A 23749-nucleotide genomic window follows, 5' to 3' on the forward strand; every position below is an offset into this window, starting at 1 on the left:
CTCATGTTCATGTGGCACTCCTCTTCCTCTTCCTCTTCCTTTAGGAACAGATTCCTCTCCATTCCAAAGCCAGGATTCAGACACCAGAAATGGGAACTCTGCCCAAATCATCCCTGACAAAAACGTTTACTTACTAACACAATCTTACTGCAGTTAAATAGAAAACAAAAACTGTCAAGTTATACAGGTGAGTTAGTCTTTCAAAGCATATTTCGTTGTTCTAGCTGAAAAGGACTAAATTGTAACCCAGTCGTCTTGCACATGCCTCAAAGCAGCCTCTGCCACCACATTCCAAGGGGTTAAGAGAACACTGCTTCGTCTCTCCCATGACAGCCTGACTCCTCTGAAGACCCCTCTGCAGAGCCAACAGTTGCCTTTCTCTTCAGAGTCCTATCAGCAGATTAATTCCTGACATCTTTCCCAAACCCAAACATTAAACATTATCCACATGAGTCAATGTCCTACTAAATTCTAGTTTACATCATACATGCTGTAAATTTTGACTTAGGAAAGCTAAAGGAAAATTCACATGTCTTTATTCTCTATGTATATTTACACCTATTTCCCGAAATGTATATTTAAAGAGAAGAAAAACCAAAGCCCATAAAGGTTAAGTAATCTGCACTCTTCACAGAGCTAAACAGCAATTTCAGGTTTCCTGGACCCAGCCCTAAGCCCTCCTCTAACCGCGGCGCCCGATATAGAGAATCTTCTAAGATTTCCACCTGCGCTCCTAATTATTTGCCTGGGCTACATAAAAAAAATTCATTTTAAAACACTCCCTTGTTTTCAGCAATTAAAATCAAAATTCTCATAAAAACAATCTGGCAATAGTGTAAACTTTTGATTATGCTTAAATAGGTTAAAAATTGTATTTCAAACATCAGTAAAGATTAAAAGACAACTCAATGGAAAGAAAATGCTACATAAGTTAAAATAATTCAAAACTTCCTAAATTAGTCAAAATAGCAAAATGAATAAGGGATAAAATAAAAAACCGTTTCATCCACAAAAATGCCAAAAGAAAAAAAACAATAGAGGGACTTCAATACTTGATTAACTCCTCCTATTTCTCCTTTTCAAGGTTTATATTTTAAAGGTAGAATAGCAAAACTTCGCAAAAATCAATCATGCATTATCACTTCCCCTCAAGAACAAGCCCCCAAAGTTTTGCCATCCATGCTGAGAAATTCACTCCATACATTTTTTTTTTTTTTTTTGAGACAGAGTCTCGCTGTGTTGCCTGGACTAGAGTGAGTGCCGTGGTGTCAGCCTAGCTCACAGCAACCTCAAACTCCTGGGCTTAAGCGATCCTACTGCCTCAGCCTCCCCAGTAGCTGGGACTACAGGCATGAACCACCATGCCCGGCTAATTTTTTCTATATATATATTTTAGTTGGCCAGATAATTTCTTTCTATTTTTAGTAGAGACAGGGTCTCGCTCTTGCTGAGGCTGGTCTCGAACTCCTGACCTCGAGCAATCCACCCACCTCGGCCTCCCAGAATGCCAGGATTACGGGCGTGAGCCACCGCGCCCGGCCTCACTCCATAAATTGAACATTGTTTTTTCTTCCCTCTCCACCCCCATATGCCCAGGGTTAACCACCTCACAAAACCAGCTGGATGCCTAAGTCAACACCATAAGGAGAGGGGGACAAGAAAGAGCACATGGTTGAAACTGCAAGATCCGCCACCACCCACAAACTCCCCAAAACCTGATTTTAGTTTCAGGTTCCCAAGTTAAAGCTGAAACAACAAAACAATGATTTGAATATTCTTTCCAATCACACTCAGAGACTAGAGACAGCTGCAGAAACAGAGCTGTAAGGATTCCCTCAGGATCCTGCTCTACCAGCTTCTGCTGGTATATTCTTTGTGAGGTATAAAAGTTGCCTAAGCAATCTGCCCACCACGCCAAATGAAGTGGCCAAAAATGAAATCTCAAACAACAAACTAACTAAAGCTTACTAAGCACCTTTTATGATGCTTAATATCAAATGGGATCAAATGGGTACCAGGAAGGATGAAGTACTGTATAGTGACTCCAGATCATTTATATGAGACCATGTGTCCTACCTTGGAGCCAGAAAAAATGGTCACCAAAGGTACAAGCCATGATCCCTAACCCCAAGAAATTCATATTTGAGTTCTGAGGATCAGACAAGTGAATTAAAAAAAAAAAATGTATTCAATGGTGGTTCATAAATGTAGTCTATGGACTAATGCCAATTCATGACATATTTCCAACCCACTCTTTAGCAAAATGAGAAAAAAATGGATAATAAAGTAGTTCACATAGCTAAAAGTATATAATTCGGTGAATATTCTCTATTATGGGAGCATGACCTTCTTATATTTTAGAGTGTATAATTTTTTTTTAATTAACACATTAACTGCCATGTGAGTTATATTTAACTCATGCTACTTTTCAGCCTAGGGCCTCATGAAGCATATATAACTCACACATCTCTTTACCTTGGGAGCCTCTTGGTGCCCAGGCAACTCATGCTGCCATGCTGTAGCATACATGCTACGTGATGGGTGCCCCCCCCACCCAGACAAAATCCTGCAGTTGGTTTGTGACAATCTTACTTGTTGATGTTCTTACTGTTATAATTAATATTGACAAATTAACTCTAAAAATGTGGATTAAATGAATAGAAGTCAGGAAACAATAAAAATAACAAATTTTTCATTAAATTAGAAAGGATCGTTTCATTTGAAAGTTTTTATTCTATTTTTGTAGTAAAACCCTGTGGCCCTAAGGGAAAAAATTGTTTTTCTAGTGTGGCAGTCAATGTGTTATCAGTGGTCCCCAATCTTTTTGGCACCAGGAACTGGTTTCACAGAAGACAATTTCTCCACAGACTAGGGTAGGGAGGTGGGGTGTCATGGGTAGTGGAAGTGGGGGTGCGGAGCTCAGGCAGTGATACCACACCCCTTTCCTAACAGGCCACAGAGTGGTACCAGGCCATAGCCTGGGGACTGGGGACCGCAGTGTTAAATGACTGTGACAGCAGATACTTATTTGCTATTCTTAAGGTTTTTCACAATAAAAACTTGGCCATATACCAATCTCAAGTTTTTACCTATGTAAAATCTAAAAATCTGGGAGCTACTGACATTCAGGATCCCTACTTATTCATTCTCCCAGATCCAAAAAAGGGCGGAAAGAACACGTTATCCTCAACTCCTGATGCCACTTCTGAAACATCACACCACAATATTCTTTGCTTCTCAGCACTTGTTACCCATGAAATTTACCTATACCACCCTAATCAAATCACAGCCTCGCTGGTGTGGTCTGCCCACCCCCCACCCACCATCATGTATTATCACTTTCCATCATAGTTCAGTTAGAGATCTAGAGATCATACAGGCAAGCCACTGAAACCAGTCTGTAGCTAACTGAATCAGAAAAGAAATCTATGCAAGCTACTATGCAGATCGAAGAAGCTGACTAAGAGGCTTCACAACCAAGAACAGCACCCAAAATCATGCTGTGAAGTGGCTCCCAGGAGGACAGCACTGCAGTTGACAGAGATGGCACCTCTACAGCACCAGCCTCCAGTGCAGAACGGAATGCTCTTGAGCCCATCTCAGGCCTTCCAGTGCCCGTGACCTTCTCCCCTTCAGCCTCTTCTGTAACCACACACTCCTTTCCTCCACCGCCTTCTCCTGCACATCAGCCCCTTTCCCCTCTGTCTTAAAAAAAAAAAAAAAACCTTTCCTAGACTTAGGGACTAGGGAAATCCATGGAGACAGAATGCAGATTTGTGGTTGCCAGGGGCTAGGGAAAGGAGAGGTTGGGGAATGACTACTTAATGGGTATGGCTTTTCCTTTTGGGGTGATAAAACTATACAGTGGTAATGGTTGCACAACATTGTAAATGTACTAAATGTCACTAATGGTAAATTTTATGTTATGTGTATTCTACCACCAAAACCAAAACAACAAAAACACCTCTGGCCTCCCTCAGATTCTGTGAGTTTCTCTCTCTCTCTCTCTCTCTCTCTCTCTCTCTCTCTCTCTCTCTCTCTCTCTCTGTCTCTCACACACACACCCCTTCCTTCTCTTCCAATCCTGAAATGTAAACATTTTCTCCATCTCACCCTCATTCCTTTTATCTCCACATTCTTCCACATAGAGACATCATCTACATCCCCAGCAATTCAGCTATCCTCTCTAGGAAGACAGCTCTACAGCAAGGCTTGGCAAATTTTTTTATTAAAGAGCCGGATAGTAAGTATTTCAGGATTTATAAGCCACATGGTTTCTGTTGCAGCTATTCAACTTTATGTGGAAGCAGCCAGAAAAAAAGTAAATAAATGAAGAAATAAGTGTGGCCATGCCCTAATAAAACTTTATTTACCAAAACAGGTGGCAGCTAGATTTGGCCCAGGAGCTATAGTTTGTCAATCCTGCTCTACAGTATGATACACTGCACACCTACATTCTGAGTCCTTTTTCTATGCAGTATATTTCCTCCAGGATTTTTATAGAGTAAATATTCAAGAAATATTTACTGAGAGCCCACCATATTCTGACTACACTAGGGACACAGCAATAAAATATAGTCCTTGTCCTCATAGACTGATCTTTCTTATTCTTTCCTATCATATGAGGTCTCAATTACCAAGAAAAAAGCATTCCTTGGCCACAAAAAGCAGATTCTCTTTAATAAAATAAGCAAATTTCTAGCCCCTATTCCAATGATAGCATCAAAACTCATGAAAATCACAACAGGACCTTAGGAACACATAAAAAAATCTGAAAAAACCTAAGTTTTCTTTCCTTGAGGGCAGAGCTTATTAGAACACGGTAGACAGTAGATAAATGTTCTTAAAAAATGACGGGAGTACACTCTGGGAGGCTGAGGCAGGAGGATTGCTTGAGGTCAGGAGTTCAAGACCAGCCTGAGCAAGAGTGAGACCTCATCTCTACTAAAAATGAAAAATTAGCCAGGTGTGGTGGCACGCGCCTGTAATCCTAGCTACTTGGGAGACTGAGGCAGGAGAATCACTGGAGCCCAGGAGTTTGAGGTTGCTGTGAGCTAGGCTGAGGCCACAGCACTCTAGCCCAGGTGACAGAGCAAGCCTCCATCTCAAAAAAAAAAGAAAAATGATAGGAGTAATCTCAAAATGAAGACGATGAAGTTTAAACTAGGTACAATTTTAAAACAAAACAAGAGAAGGCATTACAATTAATGAAAGAATTAACAGTCACTCTGTGAAAAAAATCAAAAACAAGTGATGCCATGTGTTCATACACAGGCCAGATAAGGAAGGGAAGATTTTAAGCCAACTGAGTTGGAATCATCCAATGGGAATCATATTCATTCGAATCATGGACATGGGTTCTTCTTCAGAGCTAAAAAACATCCTTCTGAGCTGAGGTTTTTCTGGCCAACTGAGACTAATGTATCAGATTAAACTTACTAAACGTTTCATCAAAGGCAAGGCTACTATACTACCCACTCTCATACATACAGTGACATATAAAATGCCTCCCTCAGGGGCAATGCTCATTCATCCATTCCACCTGAGTCCAGGTCTCACCATTTTGTTCTTCAAGTGAAAAGAAAACAGGGATCCAAAGCTCAAGCTTCCCATAGAGACACATGGAGAAATGAGAGGAAAACTGGTCTGTGTTGTCAACCTAGTAAGTTTCAATAACACAGCAAGTGTGTTGGGAGGCAATTCTCCATGAGTCTCTCCCATTTCTGTATGTCTTATGAGCAGATGCACTGACAGCTTTTGTTTGCTACTACTTTTTCAGTACAGGGTATCTATAAACTAGACAGCCTTTTAAGATAGAAGTAGTGTCTCTCTCTGGAGCAGAGGAAAGATTAGTTTGCTATCCAAAATAATAAAGATAATGTCTCCCTCAAAGCAAAGGCTGGGCAGGTTTACTAGCAGCCCCCTTACAAAAGATGGGAGTTTCCAAACCTCAAGTTTTCTCAACTGTGATGCATACATACCCACTGCACTGGGCAACATCCACCTGGGCCCAGCACTGTGTTGCCTCTAGGGACCCTGGGAGGCAAGAGAATGCTATACAAACAGAATTGCTGCAAACATCACAAACATGAAGAAATCCATGCTGCCCGCTGTGCTGTGAGTAAAGTCCTTTGTGTCTGACCCAGGAGTGTTGTCTTCTGTCATCATTCATAGAAGTGTAGGTTAATGTTTTAATTAGCCGGCAATTAGTCTTTCTCCTTAACTGGGTCCACTCCAACAGGAACACATTCCACACTTGCATTTTGGCCTGCAGCAGGTCTCTTGCAACCAGATTCCATTATGAGATTCCACTGTAAACTGTAATAAATATGTTCATGTTTATCAATACTGATCACCAAAAACCACTACTAGCACTTGCATATACTTCCAAAATTCCAATTCACTACTGTTAAAGAACAGGTGTAAAAATACAGTTTGAACAAAGGAATACTGACAAACCAACTTCTTTTGTGAAAGATTATATAAATAGAGTGCCCATCTAAAAAACATAGGAAATCATGTTTTAATTTAAAAATATTGCTAAAGGTTCCAATTAGAGGCTTTTTCACTCTGCATTAAGGGACATTTTTCTGTTAAACATGACCAAGCAATTCATTTCACATTATAATCAAACCCAGTGCTCAAGCATAACATAGATATAACATGACCAAGCTTTGGTGGTTCATTTTCCAAGTGTAATTAGTGGGTATAAATAAATACTTTCTCTATAAATACCTGGCAAACACAGCTTTTACCCTTAAGTTAAAAAAAATTAATACGAAGGTCTGAGAAAGGATTCCCCTAAAATTCACATGTAGTGTATTTTTTAAAAGGCAAATATGAACAGTTTGAAAAAACAAGGCAAATACCCTAACCTCAATTCTGTGTAACTCAGATTGACATAACTGAACGCCAAAATAATATCCTAGAAAGCTGAGTCATTTCAATGAGTGAATTTATATAAACAATTGGGTTACTACTTATGGTAAGGCACAAGATTTGGCAGGAAAACTGCTTACTGGCTTGCCAAGGACTAGGTTTGGCACACTGGTGCCTCACTCCCAAGAATATTACTGATAATCAGCTTTCTATCCTATAGTCTCCAAAATTAGAATAATCTTGAGATCTCTATTTCCTTTCTCATATTCCCTATACTTACCTTATCACAAACGTTGTCTCTTTGATTCCCTTTCCTTTTCCACAACCACATTTGTTTGCATCCTTCATCTCATCTCCTCATAATTACAAGAGCTGTTCTTCCTGCCTCCATTCTTGTACTACTCACATTCATTCTGCATACCTACCCTAACTGCACTCCCCAAACACTCCTCCATCCTTTTCTCATTTCCCCCCATCCTGAGAACTTACTATATGTTATAAATAATAAGAACTATCATTCCATACATAGTATTTGTCAGGCATGGTGCTAGGCCTTATAATCATCATTTCTAATCCACACAATTTGTGATGTAAGCATAATAAACTTCATTTCAAAGAAGAGTAAATGAAAGACTCAAGGTGATTTAAGGAGCTTACCTAGGGACATCCAGCTATTAAGTGGCAGACATTCTTTAAAGCACTTATTTTTGAGAGCAGGACTTAAGTTCAGGTTTCAGCCTGAGCCAAAGCTAAACTGTTTGCTACATAGCTGACTCCATTCAGCTTATTTTACCAAGTTCAAACACCTCTATCTGGTTTTCAAGGCCTTCTATGACCAGCCAAACAAAAATTTGATGTATCAGTGGACCTTCCCACTCCATTATGTCATCACAACAAGATGACAGTTCATCAAATGCATTTCTGCTTAGGCTATGATTCACTTGTGTATACATAAGTTATATATGTGACCGTGAACTAGAAATAAAATCCTAAGCCCTCTGCTAACTGAATGGACCCCTCTTGGCCAAGGGGACCCCAGAAACACCTTAAAACTGAGTTCCCAGCCATGATGGGATGAAAGAGATAAAACATAATTGCATGCATATGATTTCCCTTCATAAATATTCATGACTCCTCCTATAGCTTGTTGAATATGTATATCTGACCTCCCACTTAGTATAAAATCCTGTTCCCTTTTGTCTCTCTTCTTTGAAGCCCATGTACCTAGCATCTGGCAGTATAAAATCCTGTTCCCTTTTGTCTCTCTTCTTTGAAGCCCATGTACCTAGCATCTGGCAAGGGCTCTGCTTCCCAACATGTTGGAATGGCCACCCAGCAGGTTGCTACCCTTTGTGAAAAATAAAGCTCTCATTTTTGCAAAATATAAACCTCCATATTTTTTTTTTTGAGTTAACATGATCAAATCATTGGTAAGGCCTCCAATGCGAATAAATGTTAAGGGCAAGAAATATAGTTTGTATGATACGAAAATAAGAATGAAAACAGTAATATCTTTAATCAGCCTTCACTAAATAAAGGACTATGCAAAAGATTTCTGTCTAAAAGAAGAATAAAGTAGCACATAGGCAGTCCTACAAAAAGGCTTCATCATTAGCCCTTTTAACAACATGCCACTTATAACCAAAAGCTTTCATGGTAGGAGATGCTCAATTAATCTGTTGAATTAATGGTTTTGTGGAACATTTTTATTTAAGGGCAGATCTTCCTCTAATGCAGTAATTCATTTATCATGATTACAGCACTTAACGTACTGTATAATTACCTAACTACTTATTCCCCACAGACTATCAAATCCATGAAGACAAAAACCATGTCTTTCTTTTTCATCACTGTACCCCAGTCCCTAGCTTACGACATCGTCAATTTCAACAAATATTTGCTGAATGAATAAAACCTCAACTATATAAACCCTAGGCTCAAAATACAAATGTTTATATATTTTTAATATTTCTACCCAAAAAATAACAAGAACAAAAATATACTTCCTCTTTCCTAATTACCCTGATTTGATCGTTACACATTATATGCATGTATCAAAATATCACATGTACCCCATAAATATGTATAATTATGTATCAATTTTAAAAATCCTTCCTCACCAAAAAATCATTTCATTCATTTGTTATGTCCTACAAAAATGCACAGCTCAGACTTTTCACTCTAACCTTACAAATTCTGACAAAATACAACTCATTGGTAAATTTCTTCTTTAGTTTACACATTTAATTTTAAACTCAGTGGAGTTAATAGTTCATTGGTTTTCTTAAAAAAAAATTATCCTATTGGCCTTTTATTTAAACAATTTATATTACATGATTGTACTACTTAAATATAAACTTATTTATATAATTTTTTATTTTACACATAAGCAATTAGTTCAGCATACAATTGTAAAGTCACACCACTTTAGACTCAGAGTGGACCTTAGGAATCACTGGGTAATAGCTTCACGCCACAAGTTAAGAAACAGACTCCAAAAAATTTAAGGTGTTAACCCAATCTCTGATTCTCAGTCCAGAGCTCTTTCAATTAATTGCATGTAATGTAAGGACATAAAAGACTTCCCACCACATAGTAGTCTTTGATCAAAGTAGAAAAATACTCAAGACAGCTCTCTCATCTCCAATAATGCCAACTCTTTTATCCCAGGACTGCAAATCCCAGCAAGGAAGATTTAGAATGGAAGTCACTGCCCTCAATCCTCTTATATGAGAAGATAAAACCGGCTCCCAGATCTGCTTTACACGTTCAGTCCTGTAAGACTCACTGGACATTAAATCTGTTTGCCTCCCGGTACTTTATAGCCTCATGGTTGATTCCAAATACTGTACAACTGCTCCTAGATGATAGACTCCCAGCTAGCCTAAAAACCCATCTCATTCTCCTCCACTCCACTCCACTCCAAGACAAAGTCTCAGTCTTCAAGAGTTTGCAAGATCAGTAGTCATCCATATGGGCACTCCAAAGAATTAACTAAAGGTATGACCCAAATGACACAGCAAATGAAATGCAGGCATATCATGTAGAAATTAATGCAGGCTTATTTCATTACTATAACCTACCTTTCTAAAACTGCAAAGAACTCCTGGAAATACTTTAGCTTTTAAATTTGATATATAATTATTTACCTCTCCTTAGAATTTATTTGTTGATGCTAATTACAAACTTAATAAAAATTAAAATTACTGAGATTTAAATTTGAAATCTGACTCTGCAAATGATGACTCAAATTTAGAGCAATAAACTTAACCTCTGTGTTCCCTAGGAATTACAAGAAAACTGCCTCAGAGGAGCGCTCTGTTGTTCTATTGCTTTAACAACTCATCTACTTTGAACAAAATGCAAAGCACTTTGTTGGGTTTTGTTGTTGTTGTTGTTTTGGTTTTTGGGGATTATTTTAGACAGAGTCTCGCTCTATCGCCCCAGCTACAGTGCAGTGACATCATCATAGCTCACTGCAACCTCAAACTCCTGGGCTCAAGCAATCCCCCTGCCTCAGCCTCTCAAGTAGCTGGGACTATAGGCACATGCTGCCATACCCAAATAATTTTTCTATTTTTTTTGTTTTGTTTTGTTTGAGACAGAGTCTCGCTTTGTTGCCCGGGCTAGAGTGAGTGCTGTGGCATCAGTCTAGCTCACAGCAACCTCAAACTCCTGGGCTTAAGCGATCCTACTGCCTCAGCCTCCCGAGTAGCTGGGACTACAGGCATGCGCCACCATGCCCAGCTAATTTTTTCTACATAGATTTTTAGCTGTCCAAATCATTTCTTTCTATTTTTGGTAGAGACGGGGTCTCACTCTTGCTCAGGCTGGTCTCGAACTCCTGAGCTCAAGCGATCCACCCGCCTCGGCCTCCCAGAGTGCTAGGATTACAGGCGTGAGCCACCGCGCCTGGCCTAATTTATCTATTTTTTTGTAGAGACGAGGGTCTTGTTCTTCCTCAGGCTGGTCTCAAACTCCTCACTTCAAGTGATCCTCCCACCTTGGCCTCCCAGAGTGCTAGGATTACAGGCATGAGCCACCACGCCTGGCCAAAATGCAAAGCACTTGGAACAGTGCCTGGAACAAAGTAAATGCTCAATACATGTTAACTATTGTAATCTATCATCATTATAACCATCATCATCATATCACTAGAACATCAATGTCACAAGGATGGTAATTTTAGTCTGTTTTGTTCTCTGCTGTATCCCCAGTGCCTGACACATAGTTGGCACTCAGACATTTGTTAAACGAATTAATTATGATTACTAATACTTCTATTATTAAGAGCAGGATAATTTTACCAAAATGTGGTATCCTCTGGGAGAAAAGATAACTTTAGCATTAAAAAACATTGTTGCCTAGAAATTTATGAGAGGTGAGAAATAAAGAACTGCTAGTAGCCCAAATGCAATGTTTATTAGAAGAGAAGAGGGAAGGCTACCCTCAAGGCAAGGAAGCATCTCTTCAGATTAAACTAACCTACAAATCCAACTCTACAGAGAGTGTAAGCACTAGAGAAAGGAAGTAACAGCAAGCACCCAAATCTAGGGGTGCTCACTCAGATCCGTGTGCAGGTGGGAGCAGGCTCATTGGGAACAATTTATAGTAGCCACACAACGAAGTACCAGCCACTCAGCCTCTCACCTGCCTCTCTCCACCACACTAGAAACTCCAACTGTCCATGTGCTCTCAGGACTCAAGGGCAGGCTCTCCAGGAATAACTTCATCCACCTAACCAGCCCTGAGGATCACATGAATTGGCTACTGGTTCTTGACCTTCTGCCAGAAGCAGCAGAGGTTTATTGACAGGGCAAGGTACTTTGCTCTAACCATTTTCATCTCTTAATTATAAGAACCCTCAAAGGAGAACTGAGAAAATTGCTGAGGCTTCATCAAACCTCACAGAAAATAGCCCTCCACTTCCCTGGTTCACCCTTACTCCAGACTTCTACTAAGACATACACAGGCTAACCATGTGAACATCACCCAATGGGCATGCTAAAGCACTTCTCAAACACAGAGCAGCCTTTTAAAACAACATATTTCTTGAGAGCAGCAAACTTCTACAGTTTGAACACAAACTGACTCGCCAGCAGAGCTAGTCTGACTTGACCCGTGAAAGACGGTCCTAAGAAAAAGCTAGCGCAAAGTCCAAGGTCCTTAGGCAAGTTTGAAGTTCTCCAAATTGTGATTTCCTCATCTGATATAACATAGACAGTAAAAGTGCATACTACTTGGGTGACAGAAGACAATTTATACAAAGTGTTTGGCATACTGCCTGGTACACAGTGATCATTCTGTAAATGTCAGGAACTTTTCTTCTGTGCCTACTCTTCAAATAATTATTTACCAAGTATCCAAAATCCTGGTTAAAGACAAACATTTTGCCTCACCCCTTACACCTTAGTTTTTACATGGAATCACAGCCAAATTGTTCTGGTTTGCCTATGTGTAATGACCGCTTTTGTCTAACAAAGGTTCAGGAAAGGCAACTTCAAAGGATAGGCAAGTTGAGGACTCCACACCTCAAAGAAAGCCCCTCAGGATCACAAGGACAATTAGGAGAGTGCTTTTAGTCCACCTGAGAAATCAAATCAGTAACTAGTAAAACTCAGCCTCAATTTCAGCATTGGAGTCCTGAAGTCAAACATGGAGATATACAGCCCTGGGTGTCACCAGATCATGAGTGGACATGGTAGCACTCAAACAACTATAGAGGAACTGGGGACAAACTACCAGCCAAGGACAGCACATGGCCTTGAATGAACATGAACGATTAAGTGTTGTCCCCAGTTAATCCCTTTCTTTAGTCCCTATAACCTTGCTAATTTTCCTTTCTAGATCAAATAGTGAAAATTCCTAATTACTTTAAGTCCCTCAATCTTTTCAAACTGCAAATATTTTGTTAAAATAAGATGCTAAAGGTTATATAAAGTCAACATAAAATTTTTCCTTGAATATTGAAATAGAGTCAACTGACTTATTCAGATGTTCATTTGTTATTCAACATTATAAAATACTATAATATACAGTTACTAATACAGATAGTCTTTTACTCCAATTCTTCTGGTTCATAGTAGTCTCTCTTTCCTGTTGTTAGTGGGGGACGGTAATGAGAGTCCTAAAACAATGAAAAGACCAATGACCTAGCAGACAAGAATCTGGGGGTCTAATCCTAACTCTAACACTAACTTGCTGAATAACCTAGGGAAATCATACCTTCTCAGTCTCCTTCCCTCCTCTGTATGACAATGGTAATGTGACTCTAGTTCTAAAATCACAATATGTATGCCAAGGGAATATTTGCTAAATTCTGTGATTGATATGAGTATAAAAACAGTAGGAAATCAAATAAAACTGGACATGTTATTTTTTTTTGTCTTAAATGTATACATCCAAATCCCTTAAATCTGAAGTTATAACAAATCATTTCTTTCCCTAAACTTCAACTTCTCTGTCAAGTACATACTATCCAGTTCTCCCCAGTACCCTGACAATGTCTCGCTTCTGCCCAACCAACAAGGATTGCATTGTAACATTTTATTCCATCGTTATAGACTTGTGTGACAGGCAATTTCCCAGCGAGTTTTCTGCATGAGAATAAACATTAGTAACTATGGACTAATTTAATTATCAAATATTTCAAGTACCTAGCCTGTACCAATCATGCTAGACACCAAGATAGGTAAGTGACATTTTTCCCTATGTCCAAAGAGTCACAATTCTGTAAAGAAATAGCATGGGTACCATCACTCCCATCCCTCTCTCAGGCAGACATCACTAATCGATCATGGGCCTCTTTCCCTTGAATTGGATACAGTCTTGGTGCCAGGATTCCATGCATCCATTATCAATCACATGGACCTCATTTCCCTAGATGTCCATCTACACAAGTGATTATTCTGATACCCACATTGGAATGTAGAATCTTCTGGAAAACTGAATATGTATTAGAAAGTTAAAACCACTAAAACCATGTGGAAATGTCCCTGTCTTCTATTATAATTCAATTGAAGCACTATTTAAAGAGGTTAAGGAGAACTGTGGAAAGAATAGTACTTCCTACCAATTCTAAATTACCATTTTCTCACATTCTAAATTAATTCATAAATAAAGAAGATGAAGCCTGTGTGAACCACCTGAGTCTAAGGAACCAGGTTATACATTTTACATACGTTCTCTTTAAAGGCCAGTGTTGTTTCATGGCAGCTGGAATATGCTCAAAAGAAACTTATAAAATTAGTGACAATAAAAAATAAGGCCATCAAAATAAAATTTTGAAATAAAATATTAATGTCTTAAATAACCTTACCTTGATAAATCAAAGAGTCCATCTCTTTCATTTATATAAGACTTACCTACATTTTGTTGTCTTCAACCTTAAGACAAGTTACTTCCTCCTGACGATGATTAGCTAGTTCACTGACTAAAGCTTTGTCTTTCATTCTTCACAGTACAGAACTCCTTGAATTAGTACTTGTTTAAATGTTCGACTGGATCTAAACTACTTTCTAAGAAAAATCAAGGCCTACTGACAGGTGGGAAGGACCTCATCATGTCAAATTCTTTCATATTTAAACACCAATATTGGCCCTACTAGCAAATATGCCTGGTATTCAGAGTATAAGACTCTCTTCCCAATAAACAACATAAAGTAATATACAGTTCCAACTTGCCACTCTCCTGGCAGAGACCAGCTTGACACAACAGATATTTGAAAGGGAAAAATCCACAGACACTCTAACCATTCAACCCTCTAAAGTCTCTAGCTACCAAAAAATGTGCTTTTGCCTTTCTTTAGGGAGTTACAAAAGAGCATCCTAGGAAGATGTTTCTCTTGTCTTCTTTTAAAACTCTATCAACTATACTGTGTATAGTGTTGTTCTGATTTTCTTGTTTAAAAGTTTAACTTTAATCCCTATGAGAGTTTAGTACTATTAAAATGTTTCATTCACCTATCCACTTTGTCTTGCTTGTCACCAAGCTCACGCTCAATTTTATGCTCAACTAACAGCAGGTGTCCTCAGCCTTGGGTTTTTAGCATACTTCTCCCATCTTTCTATTGCCTTCATAGTAGACTCCTGGGGGTTTTTTTTTTTTTTTTTTTTTTTTCACCTTTTTATGATGGTCCAATGATGTGTTTTTTATTGAGGCTACCTCAAAATCTTTTTTGGAAGTGATATAAATAATTTTTACAATTTAATTTTCCTCCCGTTATTACTATAGATTTGTCCTCATTGTCCCCCCAAATTCTCCTCTCTGTATTCCTGCATATGCTATTCACCCAGAACACAGTTCCTTCTATTTCTAGCATTCAACAACTTCTCACAATGTCCTGAGGTTGAGTGAACTACTCATTTGGCCCCTAACATTCTTGTACGATACTAAGCTTTTCATATACTCTGTCTTTTCATGTGCATCATCTTAAGCTTCTCAAAGACTGTGAGATCCTAGTGGGCAGAGAGTATATCTTACACATCTTTATATTACCACCAGCATCAAAATAAGCCTTGCACACTGCAGATATGCAGTAAGGATATGCTCTGTTAATGGAAAAAATAAATTGACACTTTTGAAAGCCCACTAGGTGAAGCCATGTGGGAGGTGAAAGACTGAAAATGAGATTTCTATCTTAAAACAGTTTATGATCTAAAGACTGAAGATGCATAAATTACCTACACAATTAACAGGGCTTGCATACATGTAAATACAAAAAAAAAAAAGTTCCTGGAATAGCTTCATTGGACAAGATTAGTCTGAGGATACAGAGGCTTTAAGTCAAATTAAAAGGAATAAGACTTGTAAGTCCATTCAGCCACAAATAATGACTCCAGAGATGTACAAGACAACAGTATTCAAAGAACAGCAAGAACATTTCCAAGAGTGCAGAGAAGAAAAGCAAGCATCATTAGACAATAGAGGTGGGTTGTGGGGGTGCCTGATAGAGGGCCTGGAGGCAGCAATGCAAAGGCAGAGCCCGGGTTTCTTTAAAGATGTTTTAATAAGGTTCACACATTGGAAAAGAAGTCACAACTACTGTGTAAAGAACAGATAGGAGGGGAAAGCTAGAATAGAAGCCTGACGGTATATACTAGAGACACACAGCAGATAGGACACCTGGCTGCACTACTCTCAAGTGGGAATTTGGGACAACCCATTTAAGAGCCCATCCTGGCACAGCTGCTATGATATCCCTAAGTGCCAAAGCAGTGGCACTTGAACCTGAGACCTCTTCTTAGAGTAAGACAATTTCTGTCTTTCTCTGTCTCATAAGGCTTACCACAGAGGCGGTGTAACAAAATGGCCTAGAGCAGTTGCTCTGGAGTCTGACTCCTGGGTTCAGATCTCAGCTCTGACACTCATCAGGTGTATGACTTCGGGGAACATACTTAACCTTAATTTAGCCAGGTATAAAAAGGGATAAAAATTATACCTGCCTCTTAGGTAGGGATATATAAAACGCTTAGCAGAGTAGCTCAGTAAGTTCTCAGCCAGTATTATTACGAAAATGTATAATAAGGTACGTATTTTCAGACCCCTTGCATCACAGTCTGCCAGAGATCCTTGAAACCCAGGTTGGGAGGCATTGTCCTAGAAGATAAATAAACAGCATAGAACAGTATAGAACAGTAGTAAATTCCATCAGTAAGTATTTATGTGGCAGCCACAGAATTCAGCACTGTGCTACCCAATGCAACATCAAACAAGTAAGGAGACAATGCAAAGGGCAGATGTTGGAGGGAAGTGGGGAACACTGGAGCAGAGATTAAAAGAAGCATGAAAGTCAAGTAGGTAAATGAAATGAGCAGCCAAAACACTCTGGTCAGGGAGTGGTCTGCTGAGCATGGTGCTTCAGGAAGGCTCCTCTGTGGCAGCCTGTGGGACAAACTAGAATGGGGGTCACTTCCATATCTTTCTGGCCATTCAGCACCAGCCAAATGACCACTTTCAAAGGTCTAAATAAGGTTCCATCTCTAACTGGCACTGCCGATTCACATCACTGATCACTCAAATTGGTATAAGCCCCACCAATACAGCACAGGAACATCTTAACTAATTTCTTGATTATGCTAAAAAAAATCTCTACTTTCAAGAGATTATGTAAACTTAGTAAGCTTCAGGTCCAGTGTGAAATCAGAAAAAGGGAAATCATCTGCAGAAAGGTCCCCAGCATTACAAAAGGGGAGGACAGTATATGGGCTCTGACCTATCTCACTGCCTGAATTCAAGGGTTCCCCTCCTCAACCTCAGATCCTTGCCCTACCCCCTTCTCTTACCAGTTTTCAAACAGTTGTCTACTGTAATTACTTTAAACAATGCAAAATGCACGAATAACCAGAAATTAATCATGTATTCAGTAGTTGAAATTGTCTGTCCAATATATTCTGTGACTGGGTGTCAGGCCAATTTCAACTTCTTTTTTTAAATGTAGAGTGCTTCAAGAGCAGAGCTTCATTCCCAAACAGACACTTCCTAGTTGTCAGACCTCAAGCAAATCAAACTCTAATGCCTCAGTTTCCACACCAATAAGGTGGACATAATGAAAGTACCCCCTCAAAGAGTTTGTTGTAAGAACTGAGTTAATATTTGTCAAATGATTGGAACATAATAAGCATAATATGTATTAGCTTTTATCATCTTTATTTCAGTATTATATTAGCCTCTACCAAGAGACAGCCAGGGGCATACACATCACATTTTTTCTATGGCAATACGTTGGCATGATTATTTCATCACCACTGAACCTAAAACTTTGATAAGAGAGAGAGTTGTGCGGCCCTACCTGCTGCAATGCCTCTAAGAGATGACTGCCACAAACTAACCATGCTTAGCCGGCGACGTGGGGTTCCAACATTCAGGACAGCTCCTCCTGATGACTAGAGGAACTCGTTTCTTTGGAAACGGAACCCTAGCCTCACTTCTGGACCAGTCTGTCAGATAACACTTTAAAATGTGTGAACATTAATCTCAGAAGTTCGTGGGATTAAAAAAAAAATTGTGAGGTTTTTTTCCCCACACATTTCCTAGTTGGTGACTCCACAGCACTACTTTCTTTTTCTTCCTCTTTTCTATCTGGAAATCTGGTGAGGGGAAACGAAAACAGCAAGGCACCCCTCTCCCGCTTCCCAGGCAGTAGCAGGTAAGCGACTCCCGCGCTGAGATAAATCAACAGGATCCCACACACACACATTCCCTGACAACCGGGCGCCAGGATCTGCGGAGACGGCGTTCCAAGTGCAGCCTCAGAGAGGAACCAAGCGCTGCGGTCACCTGACGGACACATGAAATAGGGTGGTCCCGCCCCGGGGAGCCCAGAAGCTTTCCGTGCCCTCGGCACACGCCACAGGCAACACATCCCCCAACCGTATTTTCTGTCCGACCTCCCGGCAGCAGACACCTTCCGGGACACGCGGAGGGCTGTTCCTGGAGACACAGACAGCCCCGAACGGAGCGAGAGCCGGACACGTGCCCAGGCGGCGGCAGGCCCAGCCCGCCCCCGCCTCCGCACTCACCTGGCCGGTGATGCCGGTGATGAGCGCCACCTTCCTGGGCTTGTCCATCTCGCCGTCCCCGGAGCCCCGGGCGCCAGGGCAGCGTGCCGGCGCGTGTGCCATGTCCCGGCAGCTGGCGTGCGGCCGCGGGCGGGGCGGAGCGGAGCGCAGGCGGCAGCGCCGGCAGTAACGTGGGGGTGTGCCCGCGCGGGAGCCGCCTCGCCGGGCTGCAGGCAGAGGAAGAGCGCACCGCGGGGCCGGCCGCCACAGTCTGACAGGGGCGCACGGAGACCGCGCAGGGAGGGCCGGGGGCGGGCCGAGGCGGGCCCAGCGGCCGGGCGGCGGGGCTGTGGCCTGGCGGGAACCGCGTCAGCCGCGTCAGCCGCCGTCGCTGCGGCGGCGCCCGCGGCAGGCCCCGCCCCTCCGCCGACGCCGCGCGCGAGGGGCGGGGCCGGGCGGCTCTGCGGCCTGAGGAGAAGGAAGGTTCCTGCTGAGGCGCCGCCTCCCCGCCGGCCCGGCCCCGCCTCTCTCTCCGCTGGGCTGAGGGCGGGCCACGGTGGCCTCCGTGTCCTCCCCTCCGCCCTTCCCAATCTCCCAGGAATCCTAATGTCACCGGGGATGCTGGGAGGAACTGTGGGCTGACCTCTCCGTGAGGAAAAAGCTCTGAATTTCAAATCCGGGCCTCAGAAGGCCGGGGTCATGTTCTTTGATAAGTAACTCCTGGAAGCCCGTCGCAGCGCCGTTTGAGGGGTCCGGCTTTACGTTACTTGAAGGGCACTAGCGTTCCAAGGCCCCTAAATGGGGTCGCAGATGTGGGGGAATGGCGACCCTCAGGCTAGTCTGACTCTGGCCCTTCTGGCACTTCCCTGAGGCCCGCAGCAGGGCACGAGGGTCGAGCGACCCGACTGAGCATTCTGGTTCAGGGGACGGCGGGGCGTGGGACAGTCGCTGGCCCCACGCGCTGCAGCATTAGGAAATGTTGAAAGACTGCACGGATCAGTAGAGCTGGACGTGGCAACTTTTAGAGAAAGTAATTCAAACGTCAGGTGGGGTCCCAGCTTGATGTCTGTTGAATGTGGCTTCCATTTGACAGCTGCACGTTGGGCAGGGAGAGGAGCGGAGGCGACTCAGACCCAGGAGGGTAGCAGGGGCCTAAGCAGTTGGCGGGAATCCAGAGGAGACAGGAACTTACCGATCTCCATCGCTCTGCTCATCCGTGCGGATTCCTCTCCCCGTAGATGACCTCAGATCATCACTGCCAATCACAGAGTTCCCAGGAGACTGCCCAGGATAACGTGGAGGAGGTAATGCAGACCTAATCCCAAAATCAGAAAAGCTCAGGATTAAATTAAAAACCTCCCTCTCCCCCAATCCCTTAGGAACACCCCTTAGCTTTATAGATAAAGGGACTTGTCTGGTTTCACACGTACCCTCTCCTCTTTGCATTCTGTAAGGAAAATGACTGAATAGACAGATGTCCGTTGGGCCAGAGGAAGGTTGCATCTGAGTGGTAAGTGAAGAGGCCCTGAAGTAAACACTGTCAGAGGACTTGCTATGAGCAAGAACTGTCTTTGAAATCTACTAGGTTATTTTAAAACTTCTGTTTGTTTTCATGTAAATATGCTTAATTTTTTTTTCTCTTTTTAGGTGGATAACGTTAAAAAACATGTAAACATCCTTTAAATTAATGGGTGAATAAATTCTTTAACATTGCCCCAGAAATCACTGAACAAAGGTGATACTTATGGTAGATATGCCACATTTATTCTGTAGATTCAGACCTCCTATCACACCACTGAGCACTAGAAATAGACACCATTCAATTTCCGATCACATCACTGAACACCTGTCCTAGTAAGAAGTATGACAGTAGAAGAAATTATACAAATAAAATCAATATTGTTAGGATCTGAAAATAAAATATTCACAAAATAATAGGAAATGGTAGGTCAGAGATACTGTGGAAGGTTAAAAAAATGAAGGATATTTCTCTAGAAAACTTCCCTAAAGACAGGTGTTAGGGCTGCTATAGCAACATACCATTCATGGGGTGACTTAAAAAAATAGAAATTTATTTTCTCACAGCTTTGAAGAACGGAAGTCCAAGACCAAGGATTGATTTCTTCTGGCCACTCACATTTGCTTGTGAACAGCTGTCTTCATGTTCACATGCCATTCTCCCTTGTTATTTATGTGTCTGTGTCCAAATTCCCTATATTCTTATAAGAACAGCAGTTATATTAATATTTAATTAGGGCCCACGCTAATGACCAAGTTTTTACTTAATTACCTCTTTACTCCACGTTTTGAGCTGTCTGTTAAGACATCAACATATGAATTGGGAGAAGGATATACTTCAACCCATAATAGACAGGGAAAAAGGTTTTTCATGTTTGTTTGTTTGGGGACTGGGAGGGAGGAAGTTGGTGATGGGGTTTGTTGCAATTTTCTCAGTGACATTAGGGCACTTTGAACAAAATCAGCACAGGGTCTGGGGTAAGCATAAGATTACCTTAACTAGCAGCAAATCTACAGGGTACAGTATAGTGGAAAGCCCTAAGGGTGCTGGCCCCACTTGTGTTTTACTCTAACACTGCAGTCCCCAACCCCCTCAGCCATGAGCTTCAACTCCACCCCCAAACCCCCACCCTCCATTTGTGGAAAACTTGTCTTCCATTAAACCAGTCCCTGGTGCCAGAAAGGTTGGGGACCACTGCACTGGTTATCAACCATAGGTGATGTTGTCCCCAAGGGGATATTTGACAATGTCTGGAAACATTTTTGATTGTCACAACTGGAGTTGTGCTATTAGTGAACCACGTCAACATTCTACAATGCAGGAGAGCACCACAACCCAGAATTACCTGGCCCAAAATGTCAACCATGCTGAGGTTAAGAAGCCCTTCTCTAAGAGGTGCTAAAAGGCCAGTGAAAGATGATAACAAGCACTCAGTCAAACCTGCAAACACGCTGGCTATAATATTCAGTGACTACATGGTATGTTATAAAAGAAACAAATAAATTTTGTAGCTAATTGATAATGCTCATATCTTCACTCACATACATTGATAAAGTCTAAAAACATACTACCTGCTGAGCATACAGAAATAGAGAAGAAATAATCTTCAAGGAACTATAGTCTAAAGGTGATAGGATAATACATGATTTTATGACTTTCACAGCATTTTCATATTCATTTTAACATGATATAAAGTATGGAGACAAGGCCAAGGCCTCCAACTCCAAGTTCTCTAACTGGATAAAAGTCAATCATCCTATACAAAACTTATTATGTTGAATAACTTTTCTCATGTCTTTATTTCTCATCTCTTCCCATTGAGTAGAAATGCCAATTATTCAAGAATCATTCCTCTGCTTCCCCCTCCAAATTATCTCTTCACTCCTTTTTTTATCTTTCCTTCCTTTGCTTTTCACTGGTGGAACATCTATTAAACTTCTTTCACCTTACCTAAAATTGGACAAACAATGGTAATGGCTAGCATGGATTGAGTAAGCATCTAAGATGTGCCAGGCACTGTACCATATCTCAGTTAATTCTAAGAGGTAAGTATGTGATATTGTAAATTATATATTTGGTCTTCAACCCCATTTACTGGCACACAACCCCTAAAATCCTTAGACTACAAATGAATGGGGTTTTGTGTGCTAATGAGTTCACTGGTGGCTGGTGGCCCTAGGTAGCTTGAGAGTGATGAGGCTGGTCACTGGAAAGACCAAGGCAAGAGCAGAGGGCTGGGACTTTAAGCCCCACCCACCCCCAACCTCTGGAGAGGAGAAGGAGGCCAATGGTTACGTTGATCACCACCTTTCCCAGACCATTTGCATCTAAGATATTGGAGGTAAATTGAGCTTCTGCCAATTAGATGTGTTCCTGCTCAATCTGGCAGGTGGAAGTGAAAGAGAAGCCATCGTTGCCCCTGGTCCAACTGATGTGAAGGTTTGTGGCAGATAGATTCCAAGTTTGGGTCCAGTCACCAGTTTCATGGATGTGAGAGCCACTGGGTGGTGACAGTGGGGTGGCAGCAGGAGCAGTTTCCTAAATTCTGGCCTTCAGCTATGGTGGTGTGTCATTGACATCAATAGCCAGTGATGGCCCTCAGAGTTCTGTTCTTCCATCCTTTATAAGACATTTTTTCACTGATAATTGGAGATTCAAATGTATTTGTAAGAAATAATACAGTGACATTGTCATGTCTTTGAAAACTATAGTGCAATATTTTAAGTAATATATTGACATTGATATAATTTGTCAATCTTATTCATAATTCCTGTTTTTGTACTCAGTTGTACAAGCATGTGTATATTTAGTTCTATACAGTTTTATTGTATGTGTCCATTTGTGCATCCACCACCACAGTCAAGATTTCAAACCACAAGGATGCCTATGTTGCCTTTTTATAACTATACCACCTCCCTTCCTCCCCCATCCCTAACTTCTGGAAACTACTACTCTATCCCTCTTTGCTAAAATTTTGTCATTTCAAAAAGTATTATAAATGAAATCATACAGCTTCTGATCTACTTGGATTGGCTTTTTTTCACTCAACATAAGTTTCCAGCACAGTCATCCAAGTTGTTGTGTGCATTGATAGTTTGTTCGTTTTTATTGTTGAGTAGTATTCCATGGTATGGATGTACCATCATTTACCAATCACTTATTGAAGGATATCTGGGCTGTTTCTAGTTTGGGGCTGCTACAAATAAAGCTACTATGAACATTTATGTGTAGGTTTTTGTAAGAACCTAAGTTTCATTTTGCCCAAGAGTGCAATTGCTGAGTCCTCTGGTAATTGTATCTTTAGTGTTTTTTAACTGCCAATTTGTTTTCTTGCAAGGATTTTGTATAGCATTCCCTGTACTAAGTCCCTTTCTGCTTAAAATGCTTACAGCAGTTTCTGTGTCCAGCTCTAAGCCCCAGCTGACACAGACAAGAATCAAACTCCACCCCCAGTGCTTTTTACCAAGACCCAAAGACCACTGAGATAGTCCGTTGGCTGTGTGAGTATGATTAAGAGAGAAAGGTGGGGCAACAGAAAACATACAGCAGAGAAATAGAGACCTTCTCCTTTTACCTTCTCTCCATTTCAAGATTTACACCAGTTTTCCTATTCGGGAAATAAGCAGGATAGAAGCACTGGATTTTGAAATAAAGTCATAAAATCCAATATTTTTGGACATGAGACAACTTAGATCCCTTTCTTTCCTCTGGAATAACATGACATTGCATTACTCTTCTTCCTTAAAATGCATAGCAAAAGCAGCAGCGTTTTAGAAGCAGAATTGAAAAGCAGTGAGATAGCTCTGAAATTCCTAGGGAACTCCTAAAATCTTTCACTTCAACTGTGGAATAT

The 23749-nt window shown here is 41.1% G+C and overlaps 1 protein-coding gene across 1 annotated transcript in view; it reads right to left on the reverse strand.

Annotated features, from left to right (window-relative positions):
- Positions 1–18761, reverse strand: part of GMDS (GDP-mannose 4,6-dehydratase) — a 614024-nt gene extending 595263 nt beyond the window's left edge. The window contains exon 1 of the mRNA XM_045551568.1: positions 18399–18761. Coding sequence (XP_045407524.1) covers positions 18399–18500 — 102 coding nt within the window. The 5' untranslated portion in view covers positions 18501–18761. The remainder of the gene's footprint in view (positions 1–18398) is intronic.
- Between the last annotated feature and the right edge of the window lie 4988 nt (positions 18762–23749).

This window comes from Lemur catta, chromosome 5 (assembly GCF_020740605.2).
Source record: "Lemur catta isolate mLemCat1 chromosome 5, mLemCat1.pri, whole genome shotgun sequence".
Taxonomy (NCBI): Eukaryota; Metazoa; Chordata; class Mammalia; order Primates; family Lemuridae; genus Lemur; species Lemur catta.